This window comes from Podarcis bocagei (assembly GCF_964188305.1).
Source record: "Podarcis bocagei genome assembly, chromosome: 3".
Classification (NCBI taxonomy): Eukaryota; Metazoa; Chordata; class Lepidosauria; order Squamata; family Lacertidae; genus Podarcis; species Podarcis bocagei.
Genome location: NC_138127.1, coordinates 110972119 through 110996444, shown reverse-complemented (window position 1 = coordinate 110996444; position 24326 = coordinate 110972119). Strand labels below are relative to the sequence as shown.

The window sequence follows — 24326 nt, the reverse complement described above, 5'->3', positions numbered from 1 at the left end:
TGGCGAGTGTGTGTCTTATTCTCTCCAGTTATTTCCACAGTCCTTCAGGGGGCAGGCAGCCTGCAACAGACCCCCACCCCCACTACCAACATTACAATGGGGATTCCTCAGAGATCAGGTCTCTTGGCTCCTGCAGGGTGATATCAGCTCACGGGGGGGAATCTGTTTGCTTCAGCCATTATTATACCCCACCATTCCATCCACAGGGGTTCAGCTGTTCTCTACCATCATTTAATTCTTGTAAGCGCTTGCAGTGTTATTCCTTTATTTATTCATTCATTCATTACATTTCTATCCCCCTATTTTTAATCCAAGGAGCACATGGCAGGTTCCCCCCTCCTAATTTAATCCCCACAACAACCCTGCAAGGCAGTGACCAGCCCAAGGTCACCCCGTGAGCTTCACAGCCCAAGTCCAACACGCTAACCACTATACAGACCTGCTTTTAACACCAGCTTGCTCTTTAAAGTTATTAAACTTATACACTGCCTTCCTCCATAGATCTCAGGTTCACAACGTAAAAATGCAAGATAAAAAACACAAAATATATAAGAAAAATAAGAAAAAAGCCTGATAACTCCCCCTCCATGCACAAAACACATTTAAAAGGATATCGGATGTCAGTCACCCCAAGGCCTGGTTGAAAGAGAACATTTTCACCTGGCACCTGAAGGTGTATAATGAAGAGGCCAAGCGAGCCTCCTAGGGCAGAGCGTTCCACAAACTGCAGAAAAGGCCGGATCCTGTGTTGTCCTTCTGAAGTCCCGCTGCTGGCATGGTGCTCATGGTTGAAGGCAAAAGTGGATGGCAAAACTGGCTTCCCACATTTCATAAAAGGAACTTTTGCTGCTGGTTTCCAAAAGCTGCAATATGTTTTTGACCGGGCAGGGAGGAGGAGGGTGGCAAGCCGAGAGCCATTTTCTACTGCCCAAAGCTGTGGGGCTGGAAGATGACAAGAATTTATCTTAATTTCAAAACACACACAATACACAACCCTCTTCTGTCCTCCAAGCCAGCTTTGCTCTCTAACTTTCCACCCTACACCCAAAGCCAGCCATCTTGTTTACAATACAAAAAGGGCCCCCAAAGCTTTGTACTGGGCCCCCAAACTTGAGGGACGACAACTATTGAGATTTGTGATTTGCAAGTTATGTGTGGTGCTGTGGGTTAAACCACAGAGCCTAGGGCTTTCCGATCAGAAGGTCGGCGGTTCAAATCCCCGCGACGGGGTGAGCTCCCGTTGCCCGGTCCCAGCTCCTGCCAACCTAGCAGTTCAAAAGCACGTCAAAGTGCAAGTAGATAAATAGGCACAGCTCCGGCGGGAAGGTAAACGGCGTTTCCGTGCGCTGCTCAGGTTCGCCAGAAGCGGCTTAGTCCTGCTGGCCACATGACCCGGAAGCTGTACGCCGGCTCCCTCGGCCAGTAAAGCGAGATGAGCGCCGCAACCCCAGAGTCGGTCATGACTGGACCTAATCGGCCACCCTTAACGTTTTGGTTGGCCAGAGGAGACCCCCCCACACACACTTTCTTGCTTACGTGTGCGACTTCCAGCCTCTCAGTTGCTGAGTTTGGAGTCCAGCGTTTCGCTCTTGGTCTGTGGACCCAATTGGGAGAGACAGGAGGGTGAGTAAACCGGCCCTACTATTTTACTGTTGCCCCTGGATTCCACCTGGCAGCATCCCAGGAAGCAGTGGGGAGACCCTGCTCTGGCTCCCCTGCCTTCCCTCACCCCCCCCCCAAAGCCCAGGGGAGAGAGAAGCCGCTTCACCCAGCAGCAAGGAGCATAGCCTAAGGACCTAAGAAGAACCTGATGGCTCAGGCCATGGGGCCATCTGGTCCGGCCAAATTCCCGTAAGAAAACGAAGACTGATAGACTGCATCTGGACTTGGAGGTTCTGTAAGAGCATAGGAAGAGCCTGCTACATCCGGCCAACGGCATCCTGGTGGCTGACCATATGGGAAGCAGGATCCGACCACAAGAGCATCGCTCTCCCTTCCCGTGGCTTCCAGAAACTGGGTTTCAGAAGCATCGCTGCCTCTGGTTATGGAGGCAGAGCAAAGCCATCTGGCCACTGTGATCCACGCGGCGGTCACCTCCACCTTGACTACTGTAACTCGCTCTACGTGGGGCTGCCCTTGAGACTGACCCAGAAACTCCAGCGGGTGCAGATGCCGCGGCGAGACTCCTTACGGGGTCCTCGCTGCGAGATCACATTCACCCGGTGCTATACCAGCTACACTGGCTCCCGGTGGAGTACAGGATCAGGTTTAAGGTGCTGGTTTTAACCTTTAAAGCCCTATGCGGCCTAGTGTTAGGATATTTCCGTTCCACCTTAAAAGGGAGCAGGCTATGAGTCACAGAGTCTGCATATTTCCTGTTCACAGGAAGTTTATGTTTCTATTGCTTTCGTTTCTCTCTCTGTGTCGGAGACACAGACGCAGGCAGTCCTGTCTTTCTCTGTTCTGATCAACGCTGAATAAAACTTGTAAATAGTGCTCTCCTGAGTGCGACTTTTGCAGTGCATTATCTGCTGATAAGAGTGTGCATGAGCTCTGGAATGTGGCAAGATATTTTCTAGAAACTCATGTCGCTAATTGCTGATACTGCGTGCCTACGGAAGATCGATGGATCGTCCGGCACACGGCTTGGGGCCATGATGGACTTTGTCTCCCTGGCAGTATCCCAACACCTAGGACCCTCGTACCTACGGGACCGCCTCTCCTGGTATGTCCCACGGAGGACCCTACGGTCTTCAAATAAAAACACCCAGAAGATCCCAAGCCCCAGGGAGATTAGACTGGCCTCAACCAGAGCCAGGTCTTTTTCGGCCGTGGGCTGATCTGGTGCAATGCTTTGCCACAAGAGACTAGGGCCCTGCGGGACTTGACATCTTTCCTCAGGGCCTGCAAGACGGAGCTGTTCCACCAGGCCTTTGGCCAAGGCATAATCTGACCCCCTCTCTCCTTCTGTAATCCTCATAGAACTCTAGCCCAATGGTTACCATTAATTTGATTCTGAATTGATTTTAGAATGAATTGATTTTAGAATGCTGTGTTACTTTTATTGTTGTTAGCTGCTCTGAGCCCGGCTTTGGCTGGGGAGGGCGGGATATAAATATATTATTATTATTATTATTATTATTATTATTATTATTAGCCATCGATAGCCCTGTCCTCCTCCATGAATTTGTCTCATTCCCTTTTCAAGCCATCCAAGTTGGTGGGTGTCCCTGTCTCCTGTGGCAGGGAGTTCCACAGTTTATGAACTGCATGAAGAAGCTCTTTCCGTGCTGGCAAGGTTTTTGATGGAGCTGGGCCTCTGGAAAAGCTGTAGGAAAGGGTTGTGGTGAGAAGAAGCCCTTGAGGCTTCTCCAGAGGGGGAGCCGGCTGCAAGGGGCAGGTGAGCAGATTCTGGATAAATAGGAGGCTGAAGCAAAGGGCCTCAGCAAAGGATCCGTGGCCTCCTAGCCTGGACACCAGGAGAAAGGGGAGGTGGCAGTTCATTCCCAGCGAAGCTGGTGGTGCGAAGGCAGGGAAATGGAGGAACAGCTGGGACCTTGCTTACCTGAGCTGCAGGTGACTTGCACAGACGCTTGCAAAGCGCTCCCCTCACCTGCACGAAACAGACAGTGACACCTGAGGCCATCGGAGTAACATGTGACAGTCCTGGCCATGAACACCCTCTGCTAGGGTGTTTTTGCAGTATGAACCAGCATCCCTTTCACCTCTCCATTTGCATGTCCTGTCCTGGGGGGTCATTGGTCCAAAGCGACAGTTTCCATCACCTTTTTTGTGATTGTAAGTTCTCACCTGCCCTGGGGAGTGAATGATCAGCCACAATGTTCTTTAAAAAAGGAGCAAAGTCAGCTGGGTGGTGTTCAAAGGTGGTGTTCAAGCGGCCTGAAGAAACCACTTGTGGGTCACAGCCCCTGCCCCAGAGATGTAGACCAGGCATAGGCAAACTCGGCCCTCCAGATGTTTTGGGACTACAACTCTCATCATCCCTGACCACTGGTCCTGTTAGCTAGGGATGATGGGAGTTGTAGTCCCAAAACATCTGGAGGGCCGAGTTTGCCTATGCCTGATGTAGAAGAAGCTTTTCCCCCTAAGTGCATCTCCCACCCCCATTGTGGGTCTCAGCGACCGGTGCTTGGACTGGCAAAGATCCTTCTCTCCTGTGGGCGATGCAGTGAAAAGCCCCTCATACCTTTGTGCTTGGAACAGCCTCCACATCACACCCCACTCCAGGTCTCTGAGACCCTCCTGTTTGGAAAAAAACAAAACAAAACACTGCCAATTTGGGGAGGGGGTGCTGCTTACCTTCTTGTCCATGAGGCAGCCAAAAATCAGAATGAAGACCCCCTGTAACAGAGAAGAATGTTGCTTAGTGAAGACCCTACAGCGGTCTTAAACAAAATACCACACTTTTCGCTCCATAAGACGCACCTAGTTTTTAGAGGAAAACAAGAAAAAAAATATTCTGAATGAAACAGTGGATGTATGATTTTTGTGGTTCATGCTGTGGCCACAGACATGTGATTTGACGGTGAGTTTGGGGTAGCCCAATGCAAAAATCCTGAGAATCCATGTGGATCCGTGCTTTGTAACTATGTTTTTGCGCCATTGCGGCCCCACGAAACAGTGGATGCGTGGTTTCTTGGGTGCAGGCTGTAGCCATGGACATGCTATGTGATCTGATGGTGAATTTGGGGTGACCCAATGTAAAATGTAAAAATCCTGAAGATCCATGGGCTTTTACCTCCCCGCTCTCAGGCAGCCTCCTTTATCTCTAGCGTCCATTATCTCCCTCCCCATCACTTGCCGATGGGCACTTGCCGAAAGAAAGCTGCTTCCTTTCAACACCCCCTTCCCTCTTGTTTGCCTTAGTGTCTTTTCCTTAGCTGGGGCTGGTTTTCTGCTCCTCCTTTTGTTCTAATTTCTCTCCTCATTTCTTTAGTCTTCCTGTCTCCTCTCCTTGCAAGTTTGCTGTCTTTACCTCCCCGCTCTCAGGCAGCCTCCTTTATTGCTAGCGTCTCTTATCTCGCTCCCCGATCGCTTGCCAATTAGCGGCTTTGTTTCAACACCCACTTCCTTCTTTTTTTAAAAAAAGCATGACCTGCTTTTCGCCCCTGGGCAATTCGGCTCCATAAGACGCACAGACATTTCCCCTTACTTTTAAGGAAGAAAAAAGTGCATCTTATGGAGCGAAAAATATGGTGCTTCAGAGTCTGCCCTCTGGGATATTTGAAGATGCACCCACCCAAAAACAAGTCTTTCCTCATTCCTAAAAAAACTTTGACGTGAACCAGTTTTTAACTTTGTGAGTAGATCGCAGTCTCTTGGGAATTGGCTACCTCTGTCCTATCTCATCTCAGTCTCATCTTACCCAGGCCAAATTTACCCAGCTCCTTCAACTGCTCCTCATCAGGCTTGTTTTCCAGAGACTTGATCATCTTGGTTGCCCTCCTCTGCCCACCTTCCAGCTTGTCAATATCCTTCTGAAATGGTGGCACCCAGAACTGGACACAGTATTCTAGGTGGGGGTCTGACCAAGATAGAATAGAGTGGGACTATGACTTCTCTTGATCTGGACACTATACTCGATGTAGCCTAGAATAGCATTCTCCTTTTTTGCTGCTGCATCACACGGTTGGCTTGTGTTCAGCTTGTGGTCTACTAACACCCCGATATTCTTTTCACATGTGCTGTTGTCAAGCCAGGTGTTCCCCATCCTATATTTGTGCATCTGGTTCTTCTTGCCTAATTGCCGAACCTTGCATTTGTCCCTATTAAAATTAATTCTGTTAGTTTGGCCAGAATCGGCTGCGACTGGACCTAATGGTCAGGGGTCCCTTTACCTTTACCTCCCAGTTACCTTGCTTCTGAGCCAACCTGTGTGGCAGCACTCTGACTCCCAGTTACACACACACACACAATTACCTTGGCCCTGCTCCACACCCACCTGGAGCGAATTGAGGATGGTAAACATGTAATGCGTGAATTGTGAGGCCTCCGAGGTCATGGTGATGACGCCCAGCCCCCACGTCAGCCCGAAGGCGGGCGTGAGGATGAGCAGGGCCTTGAAGATGCTGACCAGAGCCTTCCACTCCTCTCCCTGCGGCCCCTCGGACACCGAGGGCCTCATGAGTTTCAGCAGCACCACGAAGAGGATGAGCGCGTTGGCCGACACAACGGCCAGGACGGGCACGGAAAAGGCATAGATGGCTTTGCTGCGGGAGGAGAGCCAGCAGACAGCCTGGTGGAGGTAGCCCCCCCGGGGCAGGAAGGCTGCCACCGTGGCCACGGCGATGGCGAAGGGGCACAGGTAGCCCAGCGAGACCATGGCGGGCAGGGCGGAGCGGGTGCTCAGCTGGTGGAAGACGAAGACCAGTTGATGGAAGAGCATCAGGCCCTGGACCAGCATCCAGAAGAACATGGCCAGGTAGCAGAAGTGGGTGAAGAAGGCGGCCGCCACGCACAGCTTGCTCTCGGGGTCGGACGCCAGCCGAGAGGCGCCCAGGAACCAGAAGCTGCCCATCAGCAGAGACAGGGCGATGTTGACCAGCGTGGTGTAGCGGAAGTAAGCCACCTGGGGAACGGGAGAAGGCTGGTCAGGGTGAGAGGCGGCCAGGCAGGCCTCAGGGGGCCCTAGAATCACAGGTTTGTAAAGTTGGGAGGGAACCCCAAAGGTCATGTAGCCCAACCCCGCAACGCAAGAATCACACAGCTGAAGAATCCCTGATAGGTGGCCCTCCAACCTCAGTTTAAAAACCTCCAATGAAGGAGACTTTAATAGTGCTGTGCTGTTTTTTATTGTCTGTATTTTAATAGGTGTGTTTTTTTATATTGTTTTAATTCTGTTAGAGTTTATAATGATTATCTTTGATATGTTTTTAGATTTTTGTAGCTAACAAGACCAGTGGTCAGGGATGATGGGAATTGTAGTCCAAAACATCTGGAGGGCCGAAGGTTGCCTAAGCCTGATGCAAGTTATGGGCCCTGCCTGCTAGCCTGCTCCCTAAAATATCCCTGGTTTGCTCCTTTCTATATATAGGGTGCCGACATTCTGCATGGACTGGTTGCAGGGCGACATGTGCAAATGGCTTGAGATACCTATGAGGTCCATAAATGACCATAGAGCATATATTCAGCACAAAAAACAGGGACAGTTTGTTGTTGGCAAAGGACAGCTGGACATAGAAAGGGCCCCATTCCCTTCAGGAGCTTGGGGCCGCATGAAACCTAAATCCGGCCCTGCCTTTCCCCCCAACTCCAAATTTCGGAATGGCACAGCCTGTTTGTCTCTCACCTTGTTCTTCACCACCGAAGTCCAGACGAGGTAGTAGATGGCGAGGGTGGCGATGAGAGCCAGGATTGAGGCGCAGACCCCAAAGGTGCCCAGGAAAGTCAGGGCGAAGCTGTCTGGCACAGGATGGGCAGACATGAGAATGGAGAAGGAAGTCAGGTGGCGGCAGGTGCACTTGGTGGCACTTTCGGCGCCAGAGGTCTGGCACCCCTCGGCTGACCAGCCGCCGACCCTGCCGTGCAGGCTGTGGTCCCAGAACACACACTGTGCCACCCTCTCCTCCTCGTCTTCCTCCTCCTGCCCTTCGCCGGTGCCGTTCCAGTGGCCAAAGTTCATCTCCACCTCCACCTGCGAGATGCTCCCGTTGGAAGCCGTGACGGAGTTGGACATCACTAAGCTGCCCAGCCTGGCCTTGGCGCCGCGGCTGCCTGGCAGGATTCTGCCCAGCTTCTTCAGCACCAGGCTGGTGACGGTGACATTCTGCCCGCAGCGCAACAACTCCTCCTCCTCAATGTGGACGCGGAGAGGGGGGTCCGTGTCAAAGCCCTTGTTGAAGTCCTCAAACTCAGGGCCCATCTGGGCACTCTGGAGCTCAATGTTGGGGAGCGTCAAGTTGTAGGGGCTGCCTGAGGGCGGCAGGAGGAGGCTGGCGAGGTTCTCAATGGACTGCAGGAGCCTGGAAGCGGCCGACGGGCTCAAGGCTTCCACTGCAGACCACTCCGGCCCCGAGTCTACGTCGAGCATTGTGTTGGCAGCAGCCAGCAAATTCTAAAAGCAGAAGGAGGGATTTCCTCATTAACCTGGGTCATGGTTAGACTTGTAGAAGAGTTGGAAGGGAACCTTGAGGGTCATCTAGCCCAACCCCAGCAATGCAGCCATTGCAGCTAAACAATCCCTGGCCAATGGCCAAGTCTTGCAGTGAGAGGTGGTCGTGTTGTAAACAAAAATTGCTCTTTTCCCTTCTGGGGTATCCAAGAGCCCATATAGAGTCCTTGCATAGGTTCCCTGTTGGTAGGAGAAAATAACAGAGGCCAACCAGAGAATATTGAGAAGCAAAGGTCTTGACTATGCTACCACTCAGTGGATTTGTAACTGGCTGACTGACCGAACCCAAAGGATGCTCATCAATGGTTCCTCTTCATCCTGGAGAAGAGTGACTAGTGGGGTGCCACAGGGTTCTGTCTTGGGCCCGGTCTTATTCAACATCTTTATCAACGACTTGGATGATGGACTCAAGGGCATCCTGATCAAATTTACAGATGTACCAGAGGTACTACCCTTCCTCTAACACTCCAGCTAACACCCCAGAGGACAGGATCACACTTCAAAACGACCTTGACAGATTAGAGAACTGGGCAAAAACAAACAAGATGAATTTTAACAGGGAGAAATGTAAAGTATTGCACTTGGGCAAAAAAAATGAGAGGCACAAATACAAGATGGGGGACACCTGGCTTGAGAGCAGTACATGTGAAAAGGATCTAGGAGTCTTGGTTGACCACAGACTTGACATGAGCCAACAGTGTGATGTGGCAGCTAAAAAAGCCAATGCAATTCTGGGCTGCATCAATAGGAGTATAGCATCTAGATCAAGGGAAGTAATAGTGCCACTGTATTCTGCTCTGGTCAGACCCCACCTGGAGTACTGTGTCCAGTTCTGGGCACCACAGTTCAAGAAGGACACTGACAAACTGGAACGTGTCCAGAGGAGGGCAACCAAAATGGTCAAAGGCCTGGAAACGATGTCTTATGAGGAACGGCTAAGGGAGCTGGGCATGTTTAGCCTGGAGAAGAGGAGGTTAAGGGGTGAGATGATAGCCATGTTCAAATCTATAAAAGGATGTCACATAGAGGAGGGAGAAAGGTTGTTTTCTGCTGCTCCAGAGAAGCGGACCCGGAGCAATGGATCCAAACTACAAGAAAGAAGATTCCACCTAAACATGAGGAAGAACTTCCTGACAGTAAGAGCTGTTCGACAGTGGAATTTGCTGCCAAGGAGTGTGGTGGAGTCTCCTACTTTGGAGGTCTTTAAGCAGAGGCTTGACAACCATATGTCAGGAGTGCTCTGATGGTGTTTCCTGCTTGGCAGGGGGTTGGACTCGATGGCCCTGGTGGTCTCTTCCAAATCTATGATTCTATGATTCTATGAAAGCAGTTAGTAAGCTTGATCTTTATTGATCTGTTGCAACAGGGTGCTCCCCTCACACGCAGGAAAGGAGGAGGACCCAGAAAAATGGCATGCAAGGCCTTATAAAGACTTTTGAAATCGCCACCCTGTAGAACAAGACCACCCCCAGAAACATACATACATCACAAAAAAAGCGGTCTAAAACAGAAATTTTGAATGTTGTTGGCAGGTTACTTGATTGGATTTCCTGGGGAGCCTGGCTAGTCTTTTGTAATGATAAATACTTAAGTCCTGGGCCAGGTCACAGGCTCACACCCTATTCAAACACAGACAGGATTTGTGAAGAAAGAGACAATGGGGAGGTTTCCCACTTTGACCTTGCAGAGAAAACATTTGCTCAGTTTAAGAATCAAAATGGTTCCAGGTCGGTCTTCCTGTGCTGATCTATGTACTTGCTTGGTTGGTACACTTATGAACATTACCATATATCTAAGACCTCAAAATGTATAAACAGCATAAGGGATGCGAGTGGCGCTGTGGGTTAAACCACAGAGCCTAGGACTGATCGCCAAAGAAGAAGATGAAAACAAACAAAAATGAAAGCGCTTTACAAGCAAGATAAAACAAGAATGTTATCAACAAGATAAATTAACGAACAATAATTTCAAACGTTCAAAAAGTTAAGGAAACGACAGACGCAATACAGATAAAAACTCACTCCAGCTTTCTAAACATCTGGGTAGGCTAAACGAGAATGTTCTTAGCAGTTGCCTAAGAGAGTTCAGGAAAGACAATTGCCTGATATCAACAGGCAAGCAGTTCCAAACTTTAGGTGCTGCCACACTAAATGTTCTTAGGAATGCATAATAATACCTATTATTATTATTATTATTTTATATGCCACCCCTCTGAGTGTGGCACCTGTAATCATGCCAATTCCACCAATTGGTCTAGCAGTTGTATGTAGGGAAAGGTTATCTCATCGGAAAACTGGTCCCAAGTTAAGGGCTTTATATCCCCACAGTAACATATCGAACTTGGCCGAGTAGCCAATCAGCAGTCAGTGCAGATATAATAATAATTTATTATTTATACCCCGCCCATCTGGCTGAGTTTCACCAGCCACTCTGGGCGGCTCCCAATCGAATGTTCAAAACAATACAGCATTAAATATTAAAAACTTCCCTGAACAGGGCTGCCTTCAGATGTCTTTTAAAGAGAGGATAGCTGCTTATTTCATTCACATCTGAAGGGAGGGCGTTCCACAGGGTGGGTGCCACCACCGAGAAGGCCCTCTGCCTGCTTCCCTGTAACTTGGCTTCTCGCAGGAAGGAAACCGCCAGAAGGCCCTCGGCGCTGGACCTCAGTGTCCGGGCAGAACGATGGGGGTGGAGACGCTCCTTCAGGTATACTGGACCGAGGCTGTTTAGGGCTTTCAAGGTCAGCACCAACACTTTGAATTGTGCTCGGAAATGTGCTGGGAGCCAATGTAGGTCTTTCAGGACCGGTGTTACAGTGTTGCCCCGCAAGACGAATGCCTCACAAGACGGAAAACTCGCTAGACGAAAGAGTTTTCCGTTTTGGAGGTGCTTCGCAAAACAAATTTCCTATGGGCTTGCTTCACAAGACGAAAATGTCTTGCGAGTTCCTGCGGGTTTTTTTCCCTCCCCCCCCCTTTTTCTAAGCCGCTAAGCCGCTTATCAGCTGATCCGATCAGCAGATAAGCCGCTAAAAGCCGCTAAAAGCCGCTAATAGCGCTAATCCACTAATCCGTCAATGGGCTTGCTTCGCAAGACGAAAAAACCGCTAGACGAAGAGAATCACAGAACGGATTCTTTTCGTCTTGCGAGGAACCACTGTATATGGTCTCGGCGGCCGCTCTCAGTCCTTGGTCTATCTGCCGCATTCTCGATTAGTTGCAGTTTCCGGGTCACCTTCCAAGGTAGCCCCACGTAGAGCACATTGCAGTAGTCCAAGCGGGAGATAACCAGAGCATGCACCACTCTGGCGAGGCAGATCCCTCAGGACAGGGGTTGCGATGCCGACAAAGCCTCCCTCCTGTCAGCAATTGTGCTGCAGCATCCTGCACTAATTCCAGCTTCCGGATCAAGCCCGAGGATAAGCCCCCCGCTGAGTGCTTTGCAGGAATCCCGCCCTTCCCTCCCTGGGTGCTGCTACTCACAGACACAACGCTGCTCTCCAGGCGCATCTGGGCTCCCAGCGCCACCTCCGAGATGATGTCCATCGTGTCGAGCGCAGCCAGGAGGTCCCAGGGTTTTTTGCCCTGGATGTTCCCGGACTCCGACTCCGCCTTCAGCCAGTCTATCATCCAAGGAACCTCGGTTTGGGGGCTGCCCAGCCCTGCCTGGAGCAACTGCACACAAACAGAGCAGGGAGAATATTAGACCGAAGGTGGCTTCCTATGGAACTCATTGCCACTGGATGCCACAATACCCACTGGCTGTTAAAAATATACAAGCTGGAACATATACAGAGGTGGGCGATCAAGAACATAAAGGTTCTGGCGGAAATAACTGGCAGAATTCGAGATCAGGGAGAAGAGCTCGTGGAGGAAGATTGGAGGAAATGTAAAATTTATTTACAGAAACATTGTAAAATTTTTGAATGCTGATGACGTTGAAATGAACTGATGGGGTTCTAGCACCAAGGTAAAATGTAAGATGGGATTGATAACAGACAAGTTAAACTGGATATGAATTTGCTGAACTAAATTTTAAGAAAAGGGATACAAAAAAGGGAGGCGTGAGGAAGTCAGGAAAATAAGTTAACTAAAGAGAAATTTAAAAAGAGGGAGTTTTGTTTTCTTTTTTATGTGTTTTTTTCTTTTTTCTCTCCTTTTTTCCTGTCTTTTTTGTGTTTAATGTTTGTATTTTTGTATTTTGTAACTTTGTATTTTTCTGTTTTTGTATTCTTTTGAATCTCCTTATTGATAAAACCTAATAAAATATTATAAAAAAAAGAACATAAAGGTTCTGCAAACCGAGCCTTATTGAAGGAGTTGTGGATGTTTTGCCTGGAGAAGAGGAGGCTGAAAGGAGATATTGGAGCCACCTTTAAATATCTGAAGGGCTGTCACATGGAAATCACTTTGAGGTTTTATTTTTTCATTACAAGCTCTACTGAAAAATGTAAAAAATAATTACCAACCATAAACTGTTGGCAAACAGGACAAATGCATATTTGGATGTTTAAAGCCTTGTATGCATTAATAATTATAATAATAATTATAATATTTACACCCCACCCATCTGGCTGGGTTTCCCCAGCCACTCTGGGCGGCTTACAGCATATCTAAAAAACATACGTAATTAAGACATCAAGCATAAAAAAATTAATCATCCACATGGCTTCAAAACAGACTTGGGAAATCTTTTACATTACAGATTAAGCTCACATTATTAATATTGTTAATTAAATTTACGTCCACAGGGTGTACTCCAGTCTACAGTGTTAAAATTATTTCTCAATAGTTGCTGTTGTGACTGAGACAGAGAGGAGATTAGGGATAATGAACGATATAGATCAAGACCGTACAGAGTGAAACATGTCTTTCTTTGTTAAGCATTTAAGTGCTAGATGCCACAAATCTTGGGTCCAAGTTCCCATGGGGGGGGGGCGCGTTTCCACCCCAGTTGGAAGCAGCTATTTGTCTCACGGCTGCCATAATAATAATAATAATAATAATAATAATAATAATAATAATAATTTATTTGTACCCCGCCCTCCCCAGGCACAACTGGGCTCAGGGTGGCTAACACCCGATATAAAAACAAATTGATTGAAATACAACTTAAAAACAAGATTAAGACACAACATTAAAACATTAAAATACAGCCTCATTTCAGTGGAAACTCAAATCAAAAACATAAGAAGTAAGACCAACCCTTTAGGCACAACATTGGGACTGATATCGTTTCCCATTGATAGCGGAGCTAACATGGGAACAGGTCCAAGAATTTGGCCCCTAATGATGGCAGAGAAGAATGGCAGACCAAATTTATGGAATATGCAGAGATGGCGAGACTGATGGGAAATATCAGGAAGCAGGAAGATCAAGTATTCCTAAAAGATTGGAATAACTTTTTAATATACTTAAAAGACCACTGTAGACAGTTTAAAAAAATAATTGGCAGGGTTACAACGACACACCTGTAATGTGAAATGAACTTTTGTAACTACGATTAGGTAACAGATAGATAACGGTAAAAGATGCAGAAAAAGAAATATTTTCGTTGGAACCCAGGCAGGGAGGGGAGGAGGTCCGAAGGTTCGAAATAAGCTTTTTATTTTTATGAAATTGTTAAAGTTAATTATATAATTTCATGTAAAACTAATAAAAAATTTAAAATAAGAAGCAGTGAGACCAACCCTGAAAAATACTCGGAGTCGAGTGCAGATCTCATGCTCTTTATTCAGCTCATAGTGGTGGTGAGGAGGAATGGAAGTTCCCCCAGAATGTCTGCTTTATATGCATTATTTACACAATGGGCCCCACGGGATTGGCTAATTCTGGGATTCTCCTGTAGGCCAATCAGTTTGCGGATTCACTTCCACCTGGAGTTGGATTGGGTGGCTCCTGTGGACCAATCAGATTGCTGCATTCTGGATCCTATTGTTCTAGGACCAATCAGACTGCTGCCTTTTGGATCTTATTGTTCTAGGACCAATCAGACTGCTGCATTCTGGATCCTATTGTTTTAGGACCAATCAGACTGCTGCATTCTGAATCCTATTTTTCTAGGACCAATCAGACTGCTGCATTCTGGATCCTATTTTCTAGGATCAGACTGCTGCATTCTGGATCCTATTTTTCTAGGACCAATCAGACTGCTGCATTCTGGATCCTATTGTTTTAGGACCGATCAGACTGCTGCATTCTGGGTCCTATTGTTCTAGGACCAATCAGACTGCTGCATTCTGGACCCTATTTTTCTAGGACCAATCAGACTGCTGCATTCTGGACCCTATTGTTCTAGGACCAATCAGACTGCTGCATTCTGGATCCTATTGTTTTAGGACCAATCAGACTGCTGCAATTTGGTTCCTATTCAACTCAGTACAGAACAAACCCTTTAGGCTCAACATTGGGATTGATATTGTTTCCCATGTGAGGTACAAGAAGTTGGCTTCTAATGATGGCTGACAATGGAGACTTTCAGGTCCACAAATCTTTAAGCAACAGAAATTCCACCCCACATGGAGGAATGTGCCTTTAAGCTTGCATCCTCTCCAGCAGAAGGGCGAGAGGGTACAGTTAACTCTTGAAAGGCTTTTTTTAAAAAAAAAACAGCCAAGCAGTGTATAAATTTTGCAAAATAAATAAATAACATGCTGTCCAGGGCTTGGTCTAACAACACAAGAGACTTTAACGTGGCCTGGTAGCAGATGGGTGCCCTCCGCCCACCTCAGTTCAAGAGAAGCCCAGAAGAATTCGATAAGAACATGGCAGGATCATTGTAATAACCTGCAGTTTCGTAAGAGTATATATTTAAAGAAGATGAATAAAGGAGTAAGTTAGGTTAATTTGGATATGCAGAAGATATTAAAAATAAATGTAAGGAACCGCAGAAAGAGGGGAAAGGAAGTCACGTTTTGAAATGTCAAAATGATTGTAAAATCAGTGAAATGTATAAATCTGAAAAGTGTGTGTGTGTCTGTGTATATATATATATATATATATGAAAATCTGCCCTATATATATGTGTGTGTGTGTGTGTGTGTGTGTGTGTGTGTGTGTGTATGTATATATATATATATATATATACACACACACACAGTGGCGTAGCGTGGGGGGTGCAGGGGGGGCCGGCCACACCGGGCGCAACATCTGGGTGTTAGGGTTAGGGGGCGCAAATCCACGGGTTAGGGGGCGCAAATTACTTGCCTTGCCCCGGGTGCTGACAACCCACGCTACGCCACTGTGTATATGTGTGTGTGTGTGTGTGTGTGTATATATATATATATATATGAAAATCTGCCCTTATTCCCTTATGGGGGACACAAGAGCTCTTATAGAGTCCTTTGCAGGTTCTCCATCGGTCGGAGAAAAGAACAGAGACCAACCAGAGAATATTGAGAAGCAAAGCAGCTCGTAAGCCTTATCTTTATTCATCTGTTGCAACAGGGTGCTCCCCTCACACGCAGGAGAAGGAGGAGGAACCTGAAGAACAGCGCACAAGGCCTTATATAGACATTTTAAATTCCCTGCCCTGGAGCTCCAGACCACCTCTTCATACATCATACATACATCACAGAAAAGGCGGTCTACAGCAGAAATCTGAGTGCGTTGTTTACCTCCTGTCTGGCAGGTTACCTGTTAATGCTCACTTGATTGGATACCCTGGGGAGCCTGGCCAGTCTTTTGTGGTGACAAATACTTTGTTCCTGAGCCAGGTCACAGGCTCACCCTATTCATACACAGACATACCCTTAAGATAATAATAATAATAATAATAATAATAATAATAATAATAATAATAATAATAATTTATTATTTATACCCAGCCCATCTGGCTGGGCTTCCCCAGCCACTCTGGGCGGCTTCCAACAAAATATTAAAATACTGTAATACATCAAACATTTGACATTAAGGCAGGTTTTATGAAGGAAAAGACAACGGGGAGGCTTTTCCATTTTCCTTTGACTTTGCAGAGAAAACATTTGGTCAGTCTGGGAGCCAAAATGGCTCCAGGTCTGGCCTCCTGCGCTGCCTCAGACAAGTGGCCCATACATTTATGTAAGTGTTTGCCTGGCAAATCCATGAACATATATATATCCTTAATTTTTTTATTTCAATATTAAAAAAGAGAGAAGCCCAGAAGGTGAATGCTAGAAGGATGTTGGATAGAAACTAAGGGGTTTCCAGCTGTAATGCTTTAGGAGATACGAAAAAAAAAGGTTTACAAATGGGTAAAAGCTTAATGGTAAGGATTTGCTGAACTAACAAATTGAAGTGGAAAACAAAGAAGGGAGGTATGAGGAGGTCTGGGGAAATAAGCGTAAGGAAGATATATTATGGAAAATTATTTGTTTTTCAACTGTTTTTATGTTGTATTTTGTTTCTTTTTATTTTTCATTTTCATTGTTATATTTAAAAAACTTTAATAAATATCTTGGGGGGGGGGGGAGAGAAAGAAGCCCAGAAGAATCCACCCCTTACCTGGGCTTCGTGCAACCCAGACAGCAGTCGGTGATCCGTGCAGTTGTCTTGGACATTTTCCCAGATCCCTCCAGGAGAGCAGGACCGGAGCATCTTTCCATCGGTTCCCTCAGGACACAGGAGCTCAGCCACCTGCCCTGCCTTCGTGGCATCCCACCTGCCTGTAGAGTTCTCACCGGGGCAGAAGCGATCTCCGGCTGTGGCACAAGAAAAACACACATGCACAGGCAGAAACAGCCTTCATGGAACACGTCCAGCTCTCAAAGGATTGCCACAAATGCGCAGACTCTGTGTCCACCAGTTTCCCCGTCTCCCCGTTACCTTGAATCGGGCCCACAGACACGGTGGTCTGCACTGTTCCCAGGTGGTCACTTTCAAACGTGCACTGGTAGGCGGTGTCACTGCTGGGGCAGGAACTCAGGGCGAGGAAGTGGCAGAGCGGGTCTCCGTTGCCCCCCAGGCGAACTGCGGAGAGAGAAGGGGTCAGATGCTCAGGGCAGGGAGGGTGGGAAGAAGGAAGGGAAAGATCTGGCGGGGGGATGTAGGGGTGCAAATATCCAGAGTGTGGGGGTCCGGTGGGATTGCTATGAGGAATTATGAAATATGGAGCAAGCCATTGTGTCCACTATGAAAGCATGGCGTTGACTGGGTTTGATTCATTGACAATGGTTTCTGATTGAATCCCACAGGCCTCCGCATCTCTGCCATTTGCGTTCTCTACACCTGACAGGCATGGATAAGCATTCTGAAACACAGGCCAGTTGCTTCATCAGGCACCCTCAGTAGATAAAGATAGTAGGTTACTCTGATGTAACCAGTATGCAGGCTGAGACCCTATCTGCCTGCGGACTGCCTCGCCAGAGTGGTGCATGCTCTGGTTATCTCCCGCTTGGACTACTGCAATGCGCTCTCCATGGGGCTACCTTTGAAGGTGACCCGGAAACTACAACTAATCCAGAATGCAGCAGCTAGACTGGTGACTGGGAGCGGCCGCCGAGACCATATAACACCGGTCTTGAAAGACCTACATTGGCTCCCAGTACGTTTCTGAGCACAATTCAAAGTGTTGGTGTTGACCTTTAAAGCCCTAAACGGCCTCAGCCCAGTAGACCTGAAGGAGCATCTCCACCCCCATCGTTCTGCCCGGACACTGGGGTCCAGCGCTGAGGGCCTTCTGGCGGTTCCCTCACTGCGAGAAGCCAAGTTACAGGGAACCAGGCAGAGGGCCTTCTCGGTAGTGGCGCCTGCCCTGTGGAACGCCCTCCCACCAGATGTCAAAGAGAACAACAACTACCAGGCTTTTAGAAGACATCTGAAGGCAGCCCTGTTTCGGGAAGCTTTTAATGTTTGATGTATTATAGTATTTTAATATTCTTTTGGAAGCTGCCCAGAGTGGCTGGGGAAGCCCAGCCAGATGGGCGGGGTATAAATAATAAATTATTATTATTATTATTATTATTATTATTATTATTATTATTATTATTATTTAGTTTAATCTTTAGATAGATCTTAAGGGCCAGGAATCTTATAAAGCAGAGACATCACCTTGCCGACAAAGGTCCGTATAGTTCAAGCGATGGTTTTCCCACTAGTGATGTATGGAAGTGAGAGCTGGACCATAAAGAAGGCTGATCGCCGAAGAATTGATGCTTTTGAATTCTGGTGCTGGAGGAGACTCTTGAGAGTCCCATGGACTGCAAGAAGATCAAACCTCTTAAGGAAATCAGCCCTGAGTGCTCACTGGAAGGACAGATCCTGAAGCTGAGGCTCCAAGACTTTGGCCACCTCATGAGAAGAGAAGACTCCCTGGAAAAGACCCTGATGTTGGGAAAGATGGAGGGCAGAAGGAGAAGGGGACGACAGAGGACAAGATGGTGGGATAGTGTTCTCGAAGCTACCAGCATGAGTTTGACCAAACTGTGGGAGGCAGTGGAAGACAGGAGGGCCTGGCGTGCTCTGGTCCAGGGGGTCACAAAGAGGCGGACACGACTCAACGACTCAACAACAACAAATGCTGGGAATCCCAAGTGGGGAAAGTTTCTGCTGCACTCAGGTCCTGCTCTCTGGGCACCCGGCTGGCAACTCTGTGGGGAGTGAGTTCCACAATTTGGGGGCCACCACCGAGAAGGCCATCATCTGGGCCACACACATTAATGCACGAGGGGGGAAGAACTACCAGGAGGGCCCCCTCTGCTATCTTAACACCCTCCTTGCGAGTTTGCATCACCCTACATGCACCCACAAGGCCCCCTGCGATCAGCAGAACTGGCGCTACTTCCAGCGCCACCTTAGACCTCTTTCCCACTCGCAAGAATTTGGCTGTTTAGTGTGGCAGCACCTGCACTTTGGAACTCCCTGCCTCTAGAGTTCAAGCAGGGGTCTGAAAAGATCTTTGTTTCAACTAGCCTTCCCAGACGCTGAGAAAGTTGTTCATCTTAATCCGTTTTAGCCTTTTCATTTTTGTATGTTTAAAAGCATTGCATATTTTTTCTTGTTTTATCCTTTTGGAAACCACTTTGAGTTTTTGTCGTTGTTTTGTAGCCTTATTAATCCATGGGTCGGAATAATTGTTGCACCCGAGCAGAGACAAAAGGAGCCAAACAACACCAGGGGGTTAATCCAGAGAAAGAGCGTTTTATTCTGCCATCCGGGGGGGCAGAAGGCGTTTACCATCAAGCCGTGCATTAATTTTATGAAATAATAATAATTATAATAATATAATATTATAATAATATTATTATTATTATTTTTTTATACCCCACCCTCCCCAGCCAGAGCTGGGCTCAGGGCGGCTAACACCAATAAAATAAAACCACAGTAAAAACATAATGGGGGGGGGAGGGAGGGGGGGGAACCCAATTTAAAATGCAATTTAAAATGCAGTTTAATTTAAATTTAAATTTAAATAAAACGGCTGCGCAGAATGCCCATCCCAGGCTGATGGGCCTCACCAGCCACTCCCTGCCCTCCCCTCGCCCACCTGGGTCTGGGGCACCCGGGTTCCAGGATGCTCTCAGCTCTCCTCCTCTGTTCCGGACGCAGCACTGCAGAGTCAGTCCCTCCGGGGAGCTGCAGTTCATGGAGAGCTGTGACCGTGTCTGGACGAGGTCTGTCGCCCCGAGGGGAACGATCACCTCCTTGGTCAGCTCTTGCATGGCGTTTTCGTACAAGTAGCGGCAGATGTATTTTCCTGTAGGAGACACGTGTCAGAACTGGGAGCCAGAATCCGAGAACTGCAGAGTTGGAAGGGGGGTTCCCCAAAGGGCATCTAGTCCAACCCCAGGCAGTGCAGGAACCGCAGCTCTTGTGTTGCAGGAAACACCCCCCCCAATCATTCCGCTTGTACAAACTCAACACACACACTCACACACGACATACGCTACGCTTCTGTTATAAATTCATAGAAAATCAACCATACATCGGATCTGCACCGTTCCACTTTTATTTTAGTCCATGAAGGAAGGACTACAAAATGGGGAAGGTTTGATACAGGACGGGTGTTATGTACTGAGTTGAGTAGGATCCAAATTGCAGCAGTCTGATTAGTCCTAGAACAATAGGATCCAAATTGCAGCAGTCTGATTGGTCCTAGAACAATAGGATCCAAATTGCAGCAGTCTGATTGGTCCTAGAACAATAGGATCCAAATTGCAGCAGTCTGATTGGTCCTAGAACAATAGGATTCAGAATGCAGCAGTCTGATTGGTCCAAGAACAATGCAGCAGTATGATTGGTTGGCAGGAACCACCCAATCATGCTCCAGATAGAAGTGAATCCACAACCTGATTGGCTTACAGTAGAATTCCGGAATTAGCCAATCACGTGCAGCCCATTGTGTAAATAATGTATATAAAGCAGATACTGTGAGGGGACTTTCATTCATTCCTCCTCACCACTATGAGCTGAATAAAGAGCATGAAATCACTTTGCGACTCTGAGTATATTTCAACGGCCATAATCCCTTAACTGTACCAGCACATCCACAGGAGCCCTGCCCAGTTGCTATGCCAACCCTGATGGTCCCAGACAGAAGACCATCAAGATCACAAAGAACTTGCATATGGGAGTGGATTCAGCACGGACTGGAACAAAGGACAATGATCAGATCTTTCCTCTGCGCGCATGCGCAGAAGTGCTCTATCACACTTCACACGCGCGCAGTAGCGCACTCTACTTACGGACTGTTCACACCCGGAAACGGATTGCGTTCGTAAGTAGAGGTACCACTGTACTTTCTATGGGAAGGCGCACCTTGGTTTTGGAACGGACTTCCGGAACGGATTATGTTTGAGAACCAAGGTACCACTGTATTGATTTTTTATTGATTATGGGGGGGGGGAGCTGCCCCCTTGCCCCCCCGGCTACGCCCATGCACAGACACATATTTAGACCGAAATCATTCCTTCCTTAGAGAGAGGGAAGAGCGATACAGCACCAGCCCAGTCCGGGGAGACGGAGGAGAGCCTCAGCTCCACCTCAGAGCCGTTCTGCCGCAGAGTCACTTGAGTCCCGTTGAAGATTTCCTTGGCTCCCTGGGAGCTGAGCAGGTAGATCTTCACCTCCGTGGCTCCATCCTTCAGGCTGAAGGAGAGGGTCAGGTCTTGGTCAGCCCCGCCAGAGGCCACTTCCGGAGGCAGCTGCTGGCTGTCTGCAACTGGAAGGGATAGGATGTCAGTGTGGTGCGGCTGTTAGAGTGTCGGACTAGGAGAGGCCCGAGTTCGAATCCTCCCACTCGGCCAGGGAGCTTCCATTGGGCGACACTGGGCCAGTCCCTGCCTCTCTCAGCCTAGCCCACCTCCCAGTGGTGTGTGTGGGGGGGGGTTAAGAGAGGGAAAGAAGCATTCTGTCCCTTTCCCCCTCCCCTTTATATTACAATTATTATTGGACCAGAGATTCTTAGAAGACTGGAGTAAATATAGAAACTATTTGAAAAGCAATTGTAAAGAACAGATTACGCTAGTGGGACTGCAAGAAGTTCTGTAAGGAGGACTATTTGAAGTATTGCAAGAAAGACTATGAAGAGAACTATTAGTTAATGGTAATTAAGAGTAATAGAGAAGTTAAGAAATGTGGAATAAGTGATAAAGAACAGAAAAGCATCAGAGGTGGTTGATGGAAGTCTAAAATATTGTATTGTATAAGGTTATGTTAAATGATTGTTGGAAATGATATGTAAAAAAACCAATAAAAATGTGTGTGCGTGTGTATATATATATTACTATTATTATTAATTATCCATTTTATTAGTCCCTTTTTTTTTTGCAACAACAACTCAAAGCCGCTTACAAATAAACACAAAGCATAACATTAAAACCAGCCTTAACAACGAAAGCAAAGAAAAAAATCTAACCGTAATCGAGGCACTTATTTAGTTATTTATAAATATGTTTATGTACCGCTGTATCACAAAAATATATCACAGTGGTTTACAACAATAAAAAAACAGGCAGTGGAATCATAAAAAAGTAAAAAAACAAGTTTAAACCATTTAAAAGTGAAGAAGGGACATCGGTTAAGCATTGTGGAAGGATGTACTGCCCACAGAGGCCCCGGTGGAATAGAGAGGTTCTCAGCAGGGATTTAAAAGCTGGCACAGAAGGTGCCTGTTGAATTCTCAGTGGCAGGGAGTTCCACCGGACCGGGCCGTTGACACCAAAGGGTCTGTTTCATGAACCTGGCTAGGTAGTGAGGGGGAAGTTGGTGCCACTGTTTTAACAATGGGGTCCTGTGCAGCAAGGGTATTGTTAGCCCAGAAGTGGAAGCAGGAAGAAATTCCGACGAAAGAAGAATGGCAGACAAAATTAATGGACTACAAAGAATTGGACAAAATGACAGGAAGGATTTGAAACCTGTGGGACCAGAGATTTACAGAAGATTGGAACAAATTACGCTAGTAGGGCTACAAGAGGTTTTGTAAGGAGAAATATACAAAGTAGAAAAAGGTAGAGATATTGGTTATGAGTTTTAAATGTAATAGGGAAAGTGAGAAATGCATACTAAGAGATTAGATTGGAAAATTTTCAGACTGATGGAAGTCAAAAAATTGAATAAGATGTAAAAGTATATTTAATTATTGTTGGAAATGGTATGTTAAAAAACTAATAAAATTATATATATATATATCTAAAACAATGGGGTCCTATGTTCCCTATCCGAGACCCAAGGGCTGCCCCAGCCAGGGCGCATTGCAGTGTGCCGATGCCACAGCAGGTGGGCTTTTGCGTACCTGTGGCTGCCTCCAGCAGCGGCAGGCAGTAGCCGGGGTCTTTGGAGGTCCAGCGGAGGCAGTCGCAAGGGGGTGTGAAGACCAGGGAGGCCGCAGCCTGGAAGAAACCCCCACACCCCTGGAAGCGAGAGCAGTCTCTGTCGCTGTACTGGTAGCCAGGGAGACAGCGGCAAGTCCGGCTGTAGCCAAACGCCATCATCTCCCACTGCCGGGCGTCACACTCTGGGGGGAGAGAAAAGGAGAAGGATGTGTTGGGATACTGCCCAGGAGATGGGGGCATCAGGCAGGCAGGCCCCCAGTTGGCTCCAGCCACTGGCCGGCAGCCGGTCTCCCTTGGAGCAGCATCATACAGAGACACAAGCCTCAGATACCTTTACAGACTTGGCATTCTCTATCAGCAGAGTGAATAAATCTTCTTACAAGGGAAGTGGCGAACAGAGACATGTGTAAGCATTATTTACAGGCATGTATTTGCGGGTGGCGCTGTGGATTAAACCACAGGGCCTAGGACTTGCTGATCAGAAGGTCGGCGGTTCGAATCCCCGCGACGGGGTGAGCTCCCGTTGCTCGGTCCCAGCTCCTGCCAACCTAGCAGTTTGAAAGCACAAAGTGCAAGTAGATAAATAGGTACCACTCCGGCGGGAAGGTAAACGGCATTTCCATGTGCTGCTCTGGTTCGCCAGAAGCGCCTTAGTCCTGCTGGCCACATGACCTGGAAGTTTGTATGCCAGCTCCCTTGGCCAATAAAGCGAGATGAGCACCGCAACCCCAGAGTCGGCCACGACGGGACCAAATGGTCAGGGGTCCCTTTACCTTTAAAGTAGATTAGCCAAAATGCTGAGTTGCTGAGGTCTGTTGCGCATGATGCGCAAACTCTGCGGATCCCTAAGTGTGCCGATGTCTGTTGGCATCGGACGCTGTGATGTTCAGGCAGAAGAAAGCTTTTGAAGCTCCCGAACGATCGACCAGGAGGGAGGGAACATGCCAGTTTGGCATGTGTCTCTGCCAGGGTCCTACTCGAGAGGAGGACGAGCTCCTGACAGATTCCTCCATTGCAGTGGGTTGGACTAGAGGACCCTTCCAACTCGACACTTCTATGATTCTGTGCTTTGAAAGCAATGAAAGTCTGAACAGAGACCTGCCAGGGTCACAGCACTGGCGGCAACGGTTTCCTGTCCTATTACAAGTGCAAAGCTGCATAAATTGTGCTATCACTAATTGTGCTATCACTAATTGCTGCTGCTGTGAAGGGTTGTTTTGCATACATTTAAGCTCTAAGTTGAATTGTTACAGACATACGTGCCACGTTCCATTGCTGTTTAATTCCAACATTTGCATTTTTCCCCTTCAAACTCATGACAACAGAGGATTCACACCCCTAACCCTAACCCTGCCCACAACTAGCATTAACAGGAGTTATAAACAGATAATAGAATAAGATGAGTAATGTATGGCGTCTGCAAAATGTGGATGAACAGTGCTCTGA

General features: G+C 47.6%; 1 protein-coding gene across 2 annotated transcripts; it reads right to left on the bottom strand.

Moving 5' to 3' along the window:
• Positions 1-138: 138 nt before the first annotated feature.
• On the bottom strand, positions 139-23039 carry ADGRF3 (adhesion G protein-coupled receptor F3; the record flags this gene model as incomplete). Of its 2 annotated transcripts, XM_081188499.1 has the most annotated exons (12): positions 139-942; positions 1537-1594; positions 3566-3613; positions 4321-4362; positions 5963-6589; positions 7310-8074; positions 11617-11808; positions 16615-16811; positions 16936-17079; positions 19595-19804; positions 21050-21268; positions 22841-23039. In XM_081188499.1, 11 exons carry the CDS (start codon positions 23037-23039, stop codon positions 1556-1558), a joined length of 2682 nt encoding a protein of 893 aa, XP_081044625.1. In that variant the 3' UTR covers positions 139-942; positions 1537-1555. The 2 variants fall into 2 exon arrangements, with proteins under 2 accessions (XP_081044625.1, XP_081044624.1); XM_081188498.1 differs by having other exon boundaries at positions 139-1594.
• Between the last annotated feature and the right edge of the window lie 1287 nt (positions 23040-24326).